The sequence below is a fragment of the Salmo trutta genome, chromosome 26 (assembly GCF_901001165.1).
Source record: "Salmo trutta chromosome 26, fSalTru1.1, whole genome shotgun sequence".
Classification (NCBI taxonomy): domain Eukaryota; kingdom Metazoa; phylum Chordata; class Actinopteri; order Salmoniformes; family Salmonidae; genus Salmo; species Salmo trutta.
The window spans coordinates 27841747-27856019 of NC_042982.1; the positions used below are offsets into that span (position 1 = coordinate 27841747).

A 14273-nucleotide genomic window follows, 5' to 3' on the forward strand; every position below is an offset into this window, starting at 1 on the left:
TACTTACAAAATCATAGCAGTGTTAACACAACCACCCACAAACCCAAGTGACAAACATACTCCTAAATATAAGACTCCCAATCAGGAACAATGATAACCAGCTGTCCCTGATCGGGAGCCACACAGACCAACATAGAAACACAACACCCAGAACAAACATACACAGACATCTTCTGCCACGTCCTGACCAAAATACTACACACCCTCTGCTGGTCAGGACGTGACAGTACCCCCCCCCCTAAAGGCGCATACCCCGAATGCACCTAAAAAAGAAACCACAAAAATCCCCAAAAACCACAACAAAACAAAAACAAATACCCCTAAACAATAAGGGAGGGAAGGGAGGGTGGCTGCCGTCAACGACGGCACTGTGCTACACCCCCCTCCCCAACCCACCTATCCTGGAGGTGGCTCTGGTTCCGGCCTCCTGCCCTCCAGGTTGTATGCAGACTCATTGGGGTCCGGGTCGTAGACCGACTCACTCCGTTGTGGATCGTGGGCAGATTCCTTCAGTTCCATACTGTAGGCAGACTCAGTTAATTCATAGTTAATTATCCACTTATTCAGTTCCTGATCATAGACAGACTCCTTCGGTTCCGGGTCGCAGGCAGACTCCCTCGGTTCCGGGTCGCAGGCAGACTCCCTCGGTTCCGGGTCGCAGGCAGACTCACTCGGTTCCGAGTCGCAGGCAGACTCCCTCGGTTCCGGGTCGCAGGCAGACTCCCTCGGTACCGGACTAGACACTGGTGCCGGATACTCTGGACTGCACACTGGTGCCGGATACTCTGGACTGCACACTGGTGCCGGATACTCTGGACTGCACACTGGTGCCGGATACTCTGGACTGCACACTGGTGCCGAGCTCACGAGGCTGGGCTGACGCACTGGACGCCTGATGCGTGGGGCTGGTAGAGGAGGTACCAGGCTGGATACACGCACCCCAGGACTAGTGCGAGGAGCGGGAACAGGCTGAATAGGACTAGGCTGACTAATGGGAAGCTTGGTCCGGGTTGCTGGTACTGGACGTGCCAGACTGGAGGTCCTCACTTCTGGGTTAGCACGAGAGGCGGGAACCGGAAAGACTGGGCCATGGAGGCGCACAGGTGGCCTTGACCGCACCGCCTGCACAACCCGTCCTGGCTGGATGGAACTAGCAGCCCTGTACGAGTGGGGTGCTGGTACAGGGCGAACTGGGCTGTGCAGGGGCCTGAGGGTTGCCGTGCGTAGAGTGGGAGTAGGGTAGCCTGGTCCTAGGAGGCGTACCGGCGACCAGACGCGCTGCGCAGGCATCCTACTACCAGGCTGGATGCCCACTATAGCACGGCATCTGCAAGGGGCTGAAATGGCGCGCACCGGACTGTGCGTGCGTATGGGCGAGATAGTGCGCACCTCAGTGAAACACGGCGCCCTCCACCTCATACGCTCCTCCATATACTCACAAGTAGCTGGCTTATGGCTCTTCTTAGGCCTAGCCAAACTACCCGTATGCCCCCCCAAAAAAAATTATTGGGGGTGCCTCTCCGGCTTCCTCGCCAGTCGTGTTCCCCGGTAGCGTTCCTGGTCGTCACTCCACTTTCGCCATGGGCCCTCTCCGGCCATAATCTGTTCCCATGTCCATTCTTCACCATAGTCCATATACTCAGTGTTCCTCTCCTTTTTCCGCTGCTTGGTCTTGTTTTGGTGGGTGGTTCTGTCATAAGTGTTGTCGTCAGACGAAACAGAGAAATCATCATCTGAGAAAGTTGACCAATACGCAGCGGGTTGCGTGCTCATCATGATATTTATTAAACTGTGAATACCAAAATAATAAACACGAACAACTCCAGACAGGCTAACAGGCTACTAACAAAATCATAGCAGTGTTAACACAACCACCCACAAACCCAAGTGACAAACATACTCCTAAATATATGACTCCCAATCAGGAACAACGATAACCAGCTGTCCCTGATCGGGAGCCACACAGACCGACATAGAAACACAACACCTAGAACAAACATACACAGACATCTTCTGCCACGTACTGACCAAAATACTACACAACTACACCCTCTGCTGGTCAGGACGTGACACCAGGAAAATGGTTCAATTGATGCATTTGTCAAGTGAACATCCCTGATCATCCCTACTGTCTCTGATCTGGCGGAACCACTAAACACACATGCTTTGTTTGTAAACTATGTTTGAGTGTGCCCCTGGCTATCAGTAAATTTAAAAAAACAAGAAAATTGTGCTGCCTGGTTTGCTTAATATAAGGAATTTGAAATTATTTATACTTTTACTTTTACTACTTAAGTATATTTAAAACCAAATACTTTTAGACTTTTACTCAATTTGTATTTTACTGAGTGATTTTCACTTTTACTCGAGTCATTTTCTATTAAGGTATCTTTACTTTTACTCAAGTATGAAAATTGGGTACTTTTTCCACCACTGGTTACAGTTCATATAAGGAAATCAGTCAATTAAAATAAATAAATTAGGCCCTAATCTACTGATTTCACACGACTAGGCAGGAACGCAGCCATGGGTGGGCTGGGAGGGCATAGGCCCACTCATTGGGGAGCCAGGCCCAGCCAATCAGAATGAGTTCTTCCCCACAAAAGGGCTTTATTACAGACAGAAATACTCCTCAGTTTCATCAGCTGTCCGGGTGGCTGATCTCAGACCATCCTGCAGGTGAGGAAGCCAGATGTAGAAGTCCTGTCCTGGCGTGGTTACACGTGGTCTGCGGTTATAAGGCCAGTTGGACGTACTGCTAAATTCTCTAAAACGACGTTGCAGGTGGCTTATGGTAGAGAAACAAACACTAAATTATCTGGCAACAGCTCTGGCGGACATTCCTGCAGTCAGCTTGCCAATTGCAAGCTCCCTCAAAACTTGAGACATCTGTGGCATTGTGTTGTGTGACAAAACTGAACATTTTAGAGTGGAGTGTTATTGTGCCAAGCACAAGGTGCACCTGGGTAATGATCATGCTGTTTAATCAGCTTCTTGATATGCCACACCTGTCAGGTGGATGGATTATCTTGGCAAAGAAGAAATGTTCACTAACAGGGATGTAAACAAATTTGTGCCCAAAATTTGAGAGAAATACTTTTTTTGTGCATATGGAACATTTTTGGGATCTTTTATTTCAGCTCATGAAACATGGGACCAACACTTTACATGTTGCGTTTATATTTTTGTTCAGTATAGTAGTAGTAGTAATAGCAGTAATAGTGTCGGTAGTAGCAGATGGGGAGTGGTGTGAGAGAGAGATGGAACAAGAGAGTCAGAGAGAGAGAGAGTCAGAGAGAGTCAGAGAGGGAGAGAGTCAGAGAGAGAGAGAGTCAGAGAGAGAGAGAGTGCGGGGGAGGGAGGGAGAGAATAAAACATAAAAAATTTGAGACAACAGACAGTAGGACATGACAGAATGTGTGAGTGAGTGCAAGCATGGCAACTGTTGTTGACATGAGACTGGTCTACCCCTAGCCCACCACCCACCCGCTTCATGATTCCAACCAACTCAAAAACCCTTCTGCAGCCTTGTGAATATGAAAGACAAGCAGCACACACGCACGCACACAGAGAACACAGTCCATGGAGACGAGGCAGTCTGGAGTCTAATGATTCTAAAAAGTTCATTACCACATTCGTCTAGGTCTGTGACTGCGGGGGAGGCAATATCAGAGAGCATGAATAAACATTCTCTAGACTAGCAGCACGGAGACACAGATATTATATACCGGTCTTTATTAACATAACAGAAATATCTGCACACATTCAACACTCCAACAGTTTTAGAAATTAAACAACTTGAAAGGACTTTGTGCGCAGCGAGAGAACAAAGTTAGCGCTCCTCTCTCGGAGGCCTAGTGAATGGCTCAGCGTGTGGCCTGTTCCTATCTTTCAACTCATTATTTCATTAAACCACTCATGGATGAGAAGCAAATGTAATTTACGACTCCATCGCACTTAATTTGAGTATGTATTCCTTATCTCTGGGAAATAACACATGCACACACTGTAAACACACACACACACACACACACACTGTACATACATACATACACACAAACATACTGTACATACACACAAACACACACTGTACATACACACAAACACACAACACAGGGGAAAGTAATTTTGATCATGACACTTCTGTGTGTTCTTCCAAAGCATGAATTGCCTTACAGTAAAGGAAAACAGAAAGGAACACACTGCACACTGCTGCTCATGATCCCAGGGGATTTTATTTATAACAACGTGTTGACCCTTAGGTCTTCATCAGGCATCCATATCCCAGGTGGGGGTGGCAGGTCCTATATATACGGGCAGTACTCAGTGACATCACTTCCTGAAACAGGAGGTAAAAATCTATAACATAGGTTCACAATAATAACATTCAATGTATCAAAAGATATGATCATACTGTACACAAGGAATGTGATCAATATTTACAGTGATATATATATACACAATATTCAATTAGAATGTCACTGAGTACTGCCCGTATATATAGGACCTTCCACCCCCACCTGGGATATGGATGCCTGATGAAGACCTAAGGGTCGACACGTTGTTATAAATAAAATCCCCTGGGAGCATGAGCAGCAGTGTGTTCACCTACAACTACAGCACCTGCGGAAAGTACCTGGATGTGCATATATTCTTCAGCTTTCTTACAGTTAAGGACTCATATCCCCCCCCCCCCCCACACACACACACACACACACACACACACACACACACACACACACACACGCACACACACACACACACACACACACACACACATACTGTTGAAGTCAGAAGTTTACATACACTTATGTTGAAGTCATTAAAACTCATTCTTCAACCACTCCACACATTTCTTGTTAACAAACTATAGTTTTGGCAAGTCGGTTAGGACATCTACTTTGTGCATGACACAAATTATTTCAGTTTAATAATTCCAGTGGGTCAGAAGTTTACATACACTAAGTCGACTGTGCCTTTAAACAGCTTGGAAAATTCCAGAAAATTATGTCATGGCTTTAGAAGCTTCTGATAGGCTAATTGACATCATTTGAGTCAATTGGAGGTGTACCTGTGGCTGTATTTCAAGGCCTACCTTCAAACTCAGTGCCACTTTGCTTGACATCATGGGAAAATCAAAATAAATCAGCCAAGACCTCAGAAAACAAATTGTAGACCTCAACAAGTCTGGTTCATCCTTGGGAGCAATTTACAAAGCCTGAAGGTACCACGTTCATCTGTACAAACAATAGTATGCAAGTATAAACACCATGGGACCACGCAGCCGTCATACCGCTCAGGAAGGAGACGTGTTCTGTCTCCTAGAGATGAACGTACTTTGGTGCGAAAAGTGCAAATCAATCCCAGAACAACAGCAAAGGACCTTGTGAAGATGCTGGAGGAAACAGGTACAAAAGTATCTATATCCACAGTAAAGCGAGTCCTATATCGACATAACCTGAAAGGCCACACAGCAAGGAAGAATCCACTGCTCCAAAACCGCCATAAAAAAGCCAGACTACGGTTTGCAACTGCACATGGAGACAAAGATCATACTTTTTGGAGAAATGTCCTCTGGTCTGATGAAACAAAAATAGAACTGTTTGGCCATAATGACCATCATTATGTTTGGAGGAAAAAGGGGGACGCTTGCAAGCCGAAGAACACCATCCCAACCGTGAAGCACGGGGGTGGCAGCATCATGTTGTGGGGGTGCTTTGCTGCAGGAGGGACTGGTGCACTTCACAAAGTAGATGGCATCATGAGGAGGAAAATTATGTGGATATATTGAAGCAACATCTCAAGACATCAGTCAGGAAGTTAAAGCTTGCTCGCAAATGAGTCTTCCAAATGGAAAATGACCCCAAGCATACTTCCAAAGTTGTGGCAAAATGGCTTAAGGACAACAAAGTCAAATTATTGGAGTGGCCATCACAAAGCCCTGACCTCAATCCCATAGAACATTTGTGGGCAGAACTGAAAAAGCGTGTGCGAGCAAGGAGGCCTACAAACCTGACTCAGTTACACCAGCTCTGTCAGGAGGAATGGGACAAAATTCACCCAACTTATTGTGGGAAGCTTGTGGAAGGCTACCCGAAACATTTGACCCAAGTTAAACAATTTAAAGGCAATGCTACCAAATACTAATTGAGTATATGTAAACTTCTGACCCATTGGGAATGTGATGAAAGAAATAAAAGGTGAAATAAATCATTCTCTCTACTATTATTCTGACATTTCACATTCTTAAAATAAAGTGGTGATCCTAACTGAACTAAGACAGGGAATTTTAACTAGGATTAAATGTCAGGAATTGTGAAAAACTGAGATAAATGTATTTGGCTAAGGTGTATGTAAACTTCAACTGTACATTCATATATAGTTATGTTTTTTTTAATGTATCACTGAAAGTTTTATAAGAGATCCCTGGTGGGCGCAGCAAACAGTGAGCGGACACGATCAACCTGCCCCTGCCCCTCCTCCACCTCCTCTTCCAAACTCTTGAAGGGAAACTTCGGGATTTTGGCAATGAGGCCCTGTATCTACTTACCCAGTGTCAGATGAACTTGTGGATACAATTTTTATGTCTCTGTGTCCAGTATGAAGCTTTGCGAGCCAATGCTAACTAGCATTAGCGCAATGACTGTAGGTAGTTTGCGAGCCAATGCTAACTAGCATTAGTGCAATGACTGGAAGTCCCCGTAGACTTGCAGTCATTGCGCTAATGCTAGATAGCAATTGCGCTAGCGCTAATTAGCGAGACATAAAAATAGGTGAGACATAAAAATGGTATGCATGAGTTCATCTGACTCTGGGAAAGTTGATAAAGGGCCTCATTGCCAAAATCCCAACGTATCCCTTAAAACCTGTTGGGGCTAGGGGGCAGTATTGAGAATTTTGAAAAAAATATGTGCCCATTTTTAACTGCCTCCTACACCAACTCAGAAGCTAGGATATGCATATTATTACCAGATTTGGATAGAAAACACTCTGAATTTTCTAAAACTGTTTGAATGGTGTCTGTAAGTATAACAAAACTCATATGGCAGGCAAAAACCTGAGAAAAAAAAAAGAATTGTGGCTGTACTATTTTTTTGAGTCATTGTTAATAGATAACACAGTGAGAAAGGATTCATTTCGCACCTCCTACGGCTTCCACTAGATGTCAACGATCTTTATAAAGTTGTTTGAAGCGTCTATGATGAACAGAGACCGGATGACAAGGAAGAGAAGTTGACCTCGCTGGGATGTCGTCACTTCATTATTGCCCGCACCTGCGCAATCATTTGAGTTCGTGTCAGGCGAGACATTTTTCAAAAACGTTTTTCAAGACACAGGAGAGGTCGGGTTGAAACATTACTGATGTTTCACGTTAAAAATGGCTCTAAAGATTGATGCTAAACAACGTTTGACATGTTTGAACGAACGTAAATAGATTTTTTTTTTTACTTTACGTCGTGACTTCCCACCCCCCCGCCCTACTTTTTAGTAGTCTACCAAAGCGCTAACAACTTGGAGTTATTTGGACATCAATTATGAACTTTGGCGAAAGAAACCACATTTGTTGTGGACCTGGGATCCCTGGAAGTGCCTTCTGATGGAGATAATCAAAGGTAAGGGGATATTAACAATTTCATTATCGATATTAGATGATGCTAACTGTATAGCCTAGCCTATTGTTCTTAGCATTGTACCCCATTTATTGCAAAATGTGATTTCCCAGTAAAGTTATTTTGAGATCTGGCAATGCGGTAGCATTTACGAGATGATAATATATTATTCTTTGAATGACAATATTATAATTTACCAATGTTTTCGAATAGTAATTTTGTAAATTATAACGCTGAATTCAAGGAAGCATTTGAGGCGAAAAAAATTCAGAATTTCACCGCGACTGTAAATGCTGTTTTTGGATATAAATATGAACTTGATGGAACAAAAAATGCATGTATTGTATAACATAATGTCCTAGGAGTGTCATCTGATGGAGATTGTCAAAGGTTAGTGCATAATTTTAGCTGGTTTCTGCTTTTGGTGACGCCTGACCTTGAATTGAAAATGGATGTTTGTACTTTTTTGGCTATGTACTGTCCTAACATAATCTAACTTTATGCTTTTGCCGTAAAGCTTCTTTGAAAATCGAACAATGTGGTTAGATTAAGGAGATGTTTATCTTTTAAATGGTGTAAAATAGTTGATTGTTTGAGAAATTGAAATTATTAGATTTTTGATGTTTTGAATTTCCAGCCTTGCTAGCAATCCCATCTGGGGGTTTAATGCTACCCCCTAGCCCCATCCACTCTACCCCATTTCTACCTCTCTGGCTGGCATGTTGGAACTGCACTTTATCTTACCCTACTAACTAACACACACTTCTAGCATCCTAACATGCCTGGATTACTGCAGAGTTCTCAGTCAATTAGTTCAACAGTGAGTAGTGTAGTGGACCAGTAGAGATCCTACAGTGAGTAGGACAGGGCTAGGGGTCCTTACCTTTGGTGGCCCCTGCTGCCCCCAGGTGGTAGATGGCCCCCAGGATGAGCCACAGAGCCCTCTGCTCCTCCACTGAGATGCCCAGCACCTTCATGGCTGCCTGCAGCTTGGTGAACTGCTGAGATGACTTCTGTTTGTCCTCCGGCTACAAGGAGGGAGGGAGGGAGGGAGGGAGGGAGGGAGGGAGGGAGGGAGGGAGGGAGGGAGGGAGAAGGAGTGAAGATGAGGGGCACAGTTAAGACAGTTTTCTAGTTGTCTTACACAAAATTCAGAAAAGGACATATAATACACATAATAATAAGAGCATAATAACAGCATTTTACTTTAGACTGAGGCACAATTCCGAAGGCGCTGTTCTCTGCAAAGTGGTTAAAGTGCAGCTCCGTTCTGAGAGGAAACAGGGGAAATGAACAGGTTGAAATCACAGTAAATAGCTAGTTTACACCACAAGTTTAACATGAGAACAGTGTTATATACATAAGACCAAGCTTCTGCAATCTACTGCAACCACCCACTTCAATTCAATCCCAATTGAGAGGTGGTAGAGGGCTCACCTGAGAGTGCTGTCAGCTCCAGACATCATGTAGTAGAAGACGTTGAAGGTGGACTCAGTCTCCGGCCGTTTGGTCACTCTCAGCTTCTCAAGCAGCATGGTCTTAGGTACAGGAAGAGGACAACAAGATGTCAATATGTGTGTGTGCGTATGTCAGTGTCCATGACCGTGTGTGTGCGTGATACTGCCTACCTGTATGGATGCAGAGGCCACCTGGCCAGCCTGGTCAAAGTCCAGAGAGACAATCTGAGAGAAGCGGCTGGCGTTGGTGTTCATGGAGGTGGAGCTGTTCCCAAATGCTTCCAGGATGGTGTATACTGCCTGCCACTTCTCTCCTGCAGGGATGGAGGGAGAGAGGGCGGGAGGGAGGAAGGAAGGGGGGAACAGCGAGGGGGACAGAGGACTGTTAGAGAAAAGCTTTATTTATGTCAAATATCATGTCAGTGTTTTGGCATTTCACATGCAATACAGTTCTATTTGTGAGGGGATTAGACTACCATGTTGTGACTTACTTTGATAATCATGTTATGTCATGTCAGTTAGGCTTTGTCAATTATTCTCTTAGTGGAGTTCCTTTCCCTCTTTTGAGATCAAGATGAGCAGGAACGCCTCATTACTTAAAGAGTAGGGCTACCAGTCAGACTCACTTAACCCTAATTGCTCCTGTAAGGCACTCTGGATAAGAGCTTCTGCTAAATGACTCAAATGTAAATCTAGGTATGTGAAACTTACACCTCATGGCCAAAAGTATGTGGTCACCCTTTCAAATTAGTGGATTCGGCAATTTTAGCCATACCCGTTGATGACAGGTGTATAAAATTGAGCACACAGCCATGCAATCTCCATAGACAACATTGGCAGTAGAATGGCCCGTACTGAAGAAAATCTCAACTGACCTGACTTTCAAAAAACCTGAATTTCAACATGGCACCGTCATAGGATGCCACCTTTCCAACAAGTCAGTTCAGAAAATGACTGCACTGTTAGTGCTGCCCCGGTGAACTGTAAGTGCTGTTATTGTGAAGTGGAAAGGTCTAGGAGCAACAATGGCTTAACTGCGAAATTGTAGGCCACACAAGCTCACAGTACAGGACCGAGTGCTGAAGCGTGTACCACGTAAAAATCGTCTTTCCTCGGTTGCAACAATCACGACTGAGTTCCAAACTACCTCTGGAAGCAACGTCAGCACAAGAACTGTTTGTCTGGAGCTTCATGATATGGGTTTCCATGGCCAAGCAGTCGCACACAAGCCTAAGATCTCCATGCACAATGCCAATCGTCGGCTGAAGTGGTGTAAAGCTCTCCGCCATTGGACTCTGGAGCAGTGGAAACGTGTTCTCTGGAGTGATGAATCACACCTCACCATCTGGCAGTCTGACTGACGAATCTGGGGTTGGAGGATGCCAGGAGAACGCTACCTGTCCGAATGCATAATGCCAACTGTAAAGTTTGGTGGAGAAGGATTAATGGTCTTTAGTTCCAGTGAAGGGAAATCTTAATGCTACAGCATACAGTGGCAACAGTTTGGGGAAGGCCCTTTCCTGTTTCAGCATGACAATGCCCGGTGCACAAAGCGAGATCCATACATAAATGGTTTCTCGAGATCAGTGTGGAAGAACTTGACTGGACTGCACAGAGCCCTGACCTCAACCCCATCGAACACCTTTGGGATGAATTGGAAAACTGACTGCGAGCCAGGCCTAATCGCCCAACACCAGCACCCGTCCTCACTAATGCTCTTATGGCTGAATGGAAGCAGGTCCCCACAGCAATGTTCCAACATCTAGTGGAAAGCCTTCCCAGAAGAGTGGAGGCTGTTATAGCTGCAAAGAGGGGACCAACTCCATATTAATGCCCATGATTTTGGAATGAGATGTTGAAACTAACAGGTGTCCACATACCATGTAGTGTATATAGCCTGCTGCACCTTCCACAGCAGCTCCCCTGTTTAACAGTCTAGTCTAGTAGTGGCTGGTGGCTGGATTCTGGAGCTCTCATTAGTCCCTTACAGCTAACCAGGAGAAGCTGAGGAGTTTTGATAAGCTTTGCTAATTATCCCCCAGCTACACAGGGCATCATTAGGGGATCCCCTCATCCATCACACACACACACACACACACACGCACGCACACACACACACACACACACACGCACGCACGCACGCACGCACGCACGCACGCACGCACGCACACACACACACACACACACACACATACGCACAGGAGTACATACTCACACGAACACACACACAGCTGCGCACACATACACAAATGCACAGGAGCACATACTCACACGAACACACACACCTGGAATACTGAGCCAACCACAACCGATCTTCAAATCAAAGTTTTGAAGCCAGCTTCCATCAAGCTGCCCCTCCCTCCTCCTCCTCCTCCTCTTCCAAATTCTCATCAACACCTCTACACTCTCCCCCATGCCTACCTCTCTGGCTGGCTGGCTGGCTGGCTGGCTGGCTGGCTGGCTGGCTGGCTGGCTGGCATGTTGAAACAGCTCTTTATCTTCCCTTACTAACTAACACCCAATGCACCTGGCTGGATTTCTGCTGAATTCTCAGTAAATTAGCTGACACTGATCTAATCAGTAACAACTCAGTGAATATCCTCCTGTTTACAAACACATGCACATTATGTGCTTAATTATCTATTAGGCTATTAAGACAAATTACCTATAGAGTAATTAAGTGAATTTAAGCCACCCCGGTCATTAGGTAACACTTAAGTAATCAAGCCACCATCTGGAAGGTGATTATAACAGTCCTTCAACATGCTTTACATTTCATTTAATGACATAAATCCATGAATATTATCTCTACTGCTTGCTGGGCGAAAAGAGGTCCAGGACCAGGCCAAAAAGAGAGCGGTTAACTCATCATAGCCGAGGACTCTCTCACCAGAGAAGATCTTCCCGGTGCTGCCAGCGATGGAGACCAGGTACTGGACCAGGTGTTGACAGTTGGTGGTCTTGCCGCTGCCGCTCTTCCCCAGCAGCACGATGGACTGGTCCTGACGCGTGGTCAACAGGTTCCTGTAGGCCGACTGGGCCACCGCGTAGATGTGAGGTGCCGTGTCCTCTCGCCTGCACCCCTTAAACATGTGCATCACCTGATGGGACCGAGGAGAGGGAGAGAGAGAAGAGATGGGGGAGAGAGAGGTGCACAACAGTGACTCCTGTACGGTCCTCAGAGTGGCTTTGTCTGTGTGTGTGTACATGCGTCCTTAAAATTGCCACATTCCCAGCTAAGCACCCTGTCTGTAAGGTCTTGTTTCGTTTTGTTATGAGTGATGAGAGTTAAGTAGATATTACAGACTACAGGCTTCCTCAATACTCTAACCTCTAAATCTCATTAGGATAATTGGATTTCATTGTCATGTTGTGGACCTCTGAAGACTTCCCCCTCTATCCTCCCAGTCATCTCTCCTGTTTTAATTCATCCATCCTCCTCTCCCTAACAGGAAATACTATGACATAATAGCAAGGAAATGCACAAACAAGAATAGCATTAAGTAGCATGCATGAAACCATTCTAACAGAGAATAAACCAGATTCCTGTCAGTGGAGTGGTACAGATATGTTCTCAAAGGTCATGAAACGTGCGTCAGCCGGTATGCGTGTGTGTGTGTGTGTGTCTGTGTGTAGATATGTATCTGCTGTGTGTCCTCTCTCCTCACCTTCTCTGAGTACATGGAGGGAGCGCTGAGGGGATTGATGATGACCATGTTGGGCCCGGCGTGTGTGTGGATGAGGTTTCCCCCGTAGCGCTGCCGCAGAGAGTGCATCACACTGGACTCATTGAGGTACTGCAGCGAGGCCAGGTCCTCAGAGCGGTCAAACGACGGGGGGTTCGCCTGGGACAGCAGCAAAGGTCAAAGGTGAACAATTAATGAGTGAGGAGTGTTGTAATACTAGAGCTTTATTAAAGGTACACTCAGCAATATGAAAACATCATACATACTGGGACTCTGGTTGTCTGAAGTGGGACTGCTTACAGAAATGACCAACAACAGAATTCAAATCTGCCAAGATTACCACCAAGCCTTTTGAAGTTTCTCCAGGTTGCCTACATGCCTTTTGAAGTTTCTCCAGGTTGCCTACATGCCTTTTGAAGTTTCTCCAGGTTGCCTACATGCCTTATGAAGTTTCTCCAGGTTGCCTACAAGCCTTTTGAAGTTTCTCCAGGTTGCCTACAAGCCTTTCGAAGTTTCTCCAGGTTGCCTACAAGCCTTTTGAAGTTTCTCCAGGTTGCCTACAAGCCTTTTGAAGTTTCTCCAGGTTGCCTACATGCCTTTTGAAGTTTCTCCAGGTTGCCTACATGCCTTCTGAAGTTTCTCCAGGTTGCCTACATGCCTTCTGAAGTTTCTCCAGGTTGCCTACAAGCCTTTTGAAGTTTCTCCAGGTTGCCTACATGCCTTTTGAAGTTTCTCCAGGTTGCCTACACCTATTTCATCTTTTCAGATTGATCTAAACAAAGAGCACTTTATAGGGGTAGAGGCTAGGGACCCATTTGAGACTGGCAATCTGACTGGTAATGTCTTGAGTTTCACTGAGGAGCAGAGGAGCAGTATTAAGAGAAGTCGAGCAGAGATTTAGTATGCCACACCATGACTTGCCACCAGGAACCTAATGCCAAGTCTTTGATGCAATTAAAACAGATGTCTCCCTCCAACCTCAGACAGGTCCCAGTTTGCACTTCCATAATCAAACAGATTCAAATGTATGATTAGACGGTGACCTTGATGCTTTGAAAACACGAACTGTTCAAAGTCAAGTTAAATGACCGTCTATAACACCAGGTGGGGATTTCTCCTGAAAGCAGAGCAGACATCCTCTAGTCAAGGTCTTGGAGACAGCATGTTGTGAATGATGGGAGGTTTTTGATGCTTTGTGCCAAAACAGTTTTTAAAGCATCCTGTCACTGATCTCTCTGTGATTTGGGCCTGGTGCCATGTCTGTGTGAGTCACCTGATCGAGGCCTGCCAAACTCACACCTTTTCCCCTCTAACCTGTCCGCCTCTCCACAGATGTCCCACAATCCCCTGTGCCTGGGCTGACCATCTGTGACTGCTACACGCTCCAGACGGGATAACTGACGAGTGCAAAGACCCCCTCCCTCCATCTTGGATCTTTCCCCTACATGCACCCCATTGAAGATGTAGTTCCCCCCCACCTTCTCCACGTCGTCCTCATCTACGTCCAGTATTGTCCCGTC

At 45.6% G+C, this 14273-nt stretch overlaps 1 protein-coding gene across 1 annotated transcript in view; it reads right to left on the reverse strand.

Annotated features, from left to right (window-relative positions):
- Positions 1-14273, reverse strand: part of LOC115163574 (unconventional myosin-XVIIIa-like) — a 176906-nt gene that overhangs the window by 92082 nt on the left and 70551 nt on the right. The window contains 7 exon segments of the mRNA XM_029715568.1: positions 8494-8638; positions 8817-8880; positions 9048-9148; positions 9239-9381; positions 11958-12168; positions 12736-12912; positions 14232-14273. The exon segment at positions 14232-14273 is cut by the window's right edge and continues 65 nt beyond it. Coding sequence (XP_029571428.1) covers positions 8494-8638; positions 8817-8880; positions 9048-9148; positions 9239-9381; positions 11958-12168; positions 12736-12912; positions 14232-14273 — 883 coding nt within the window.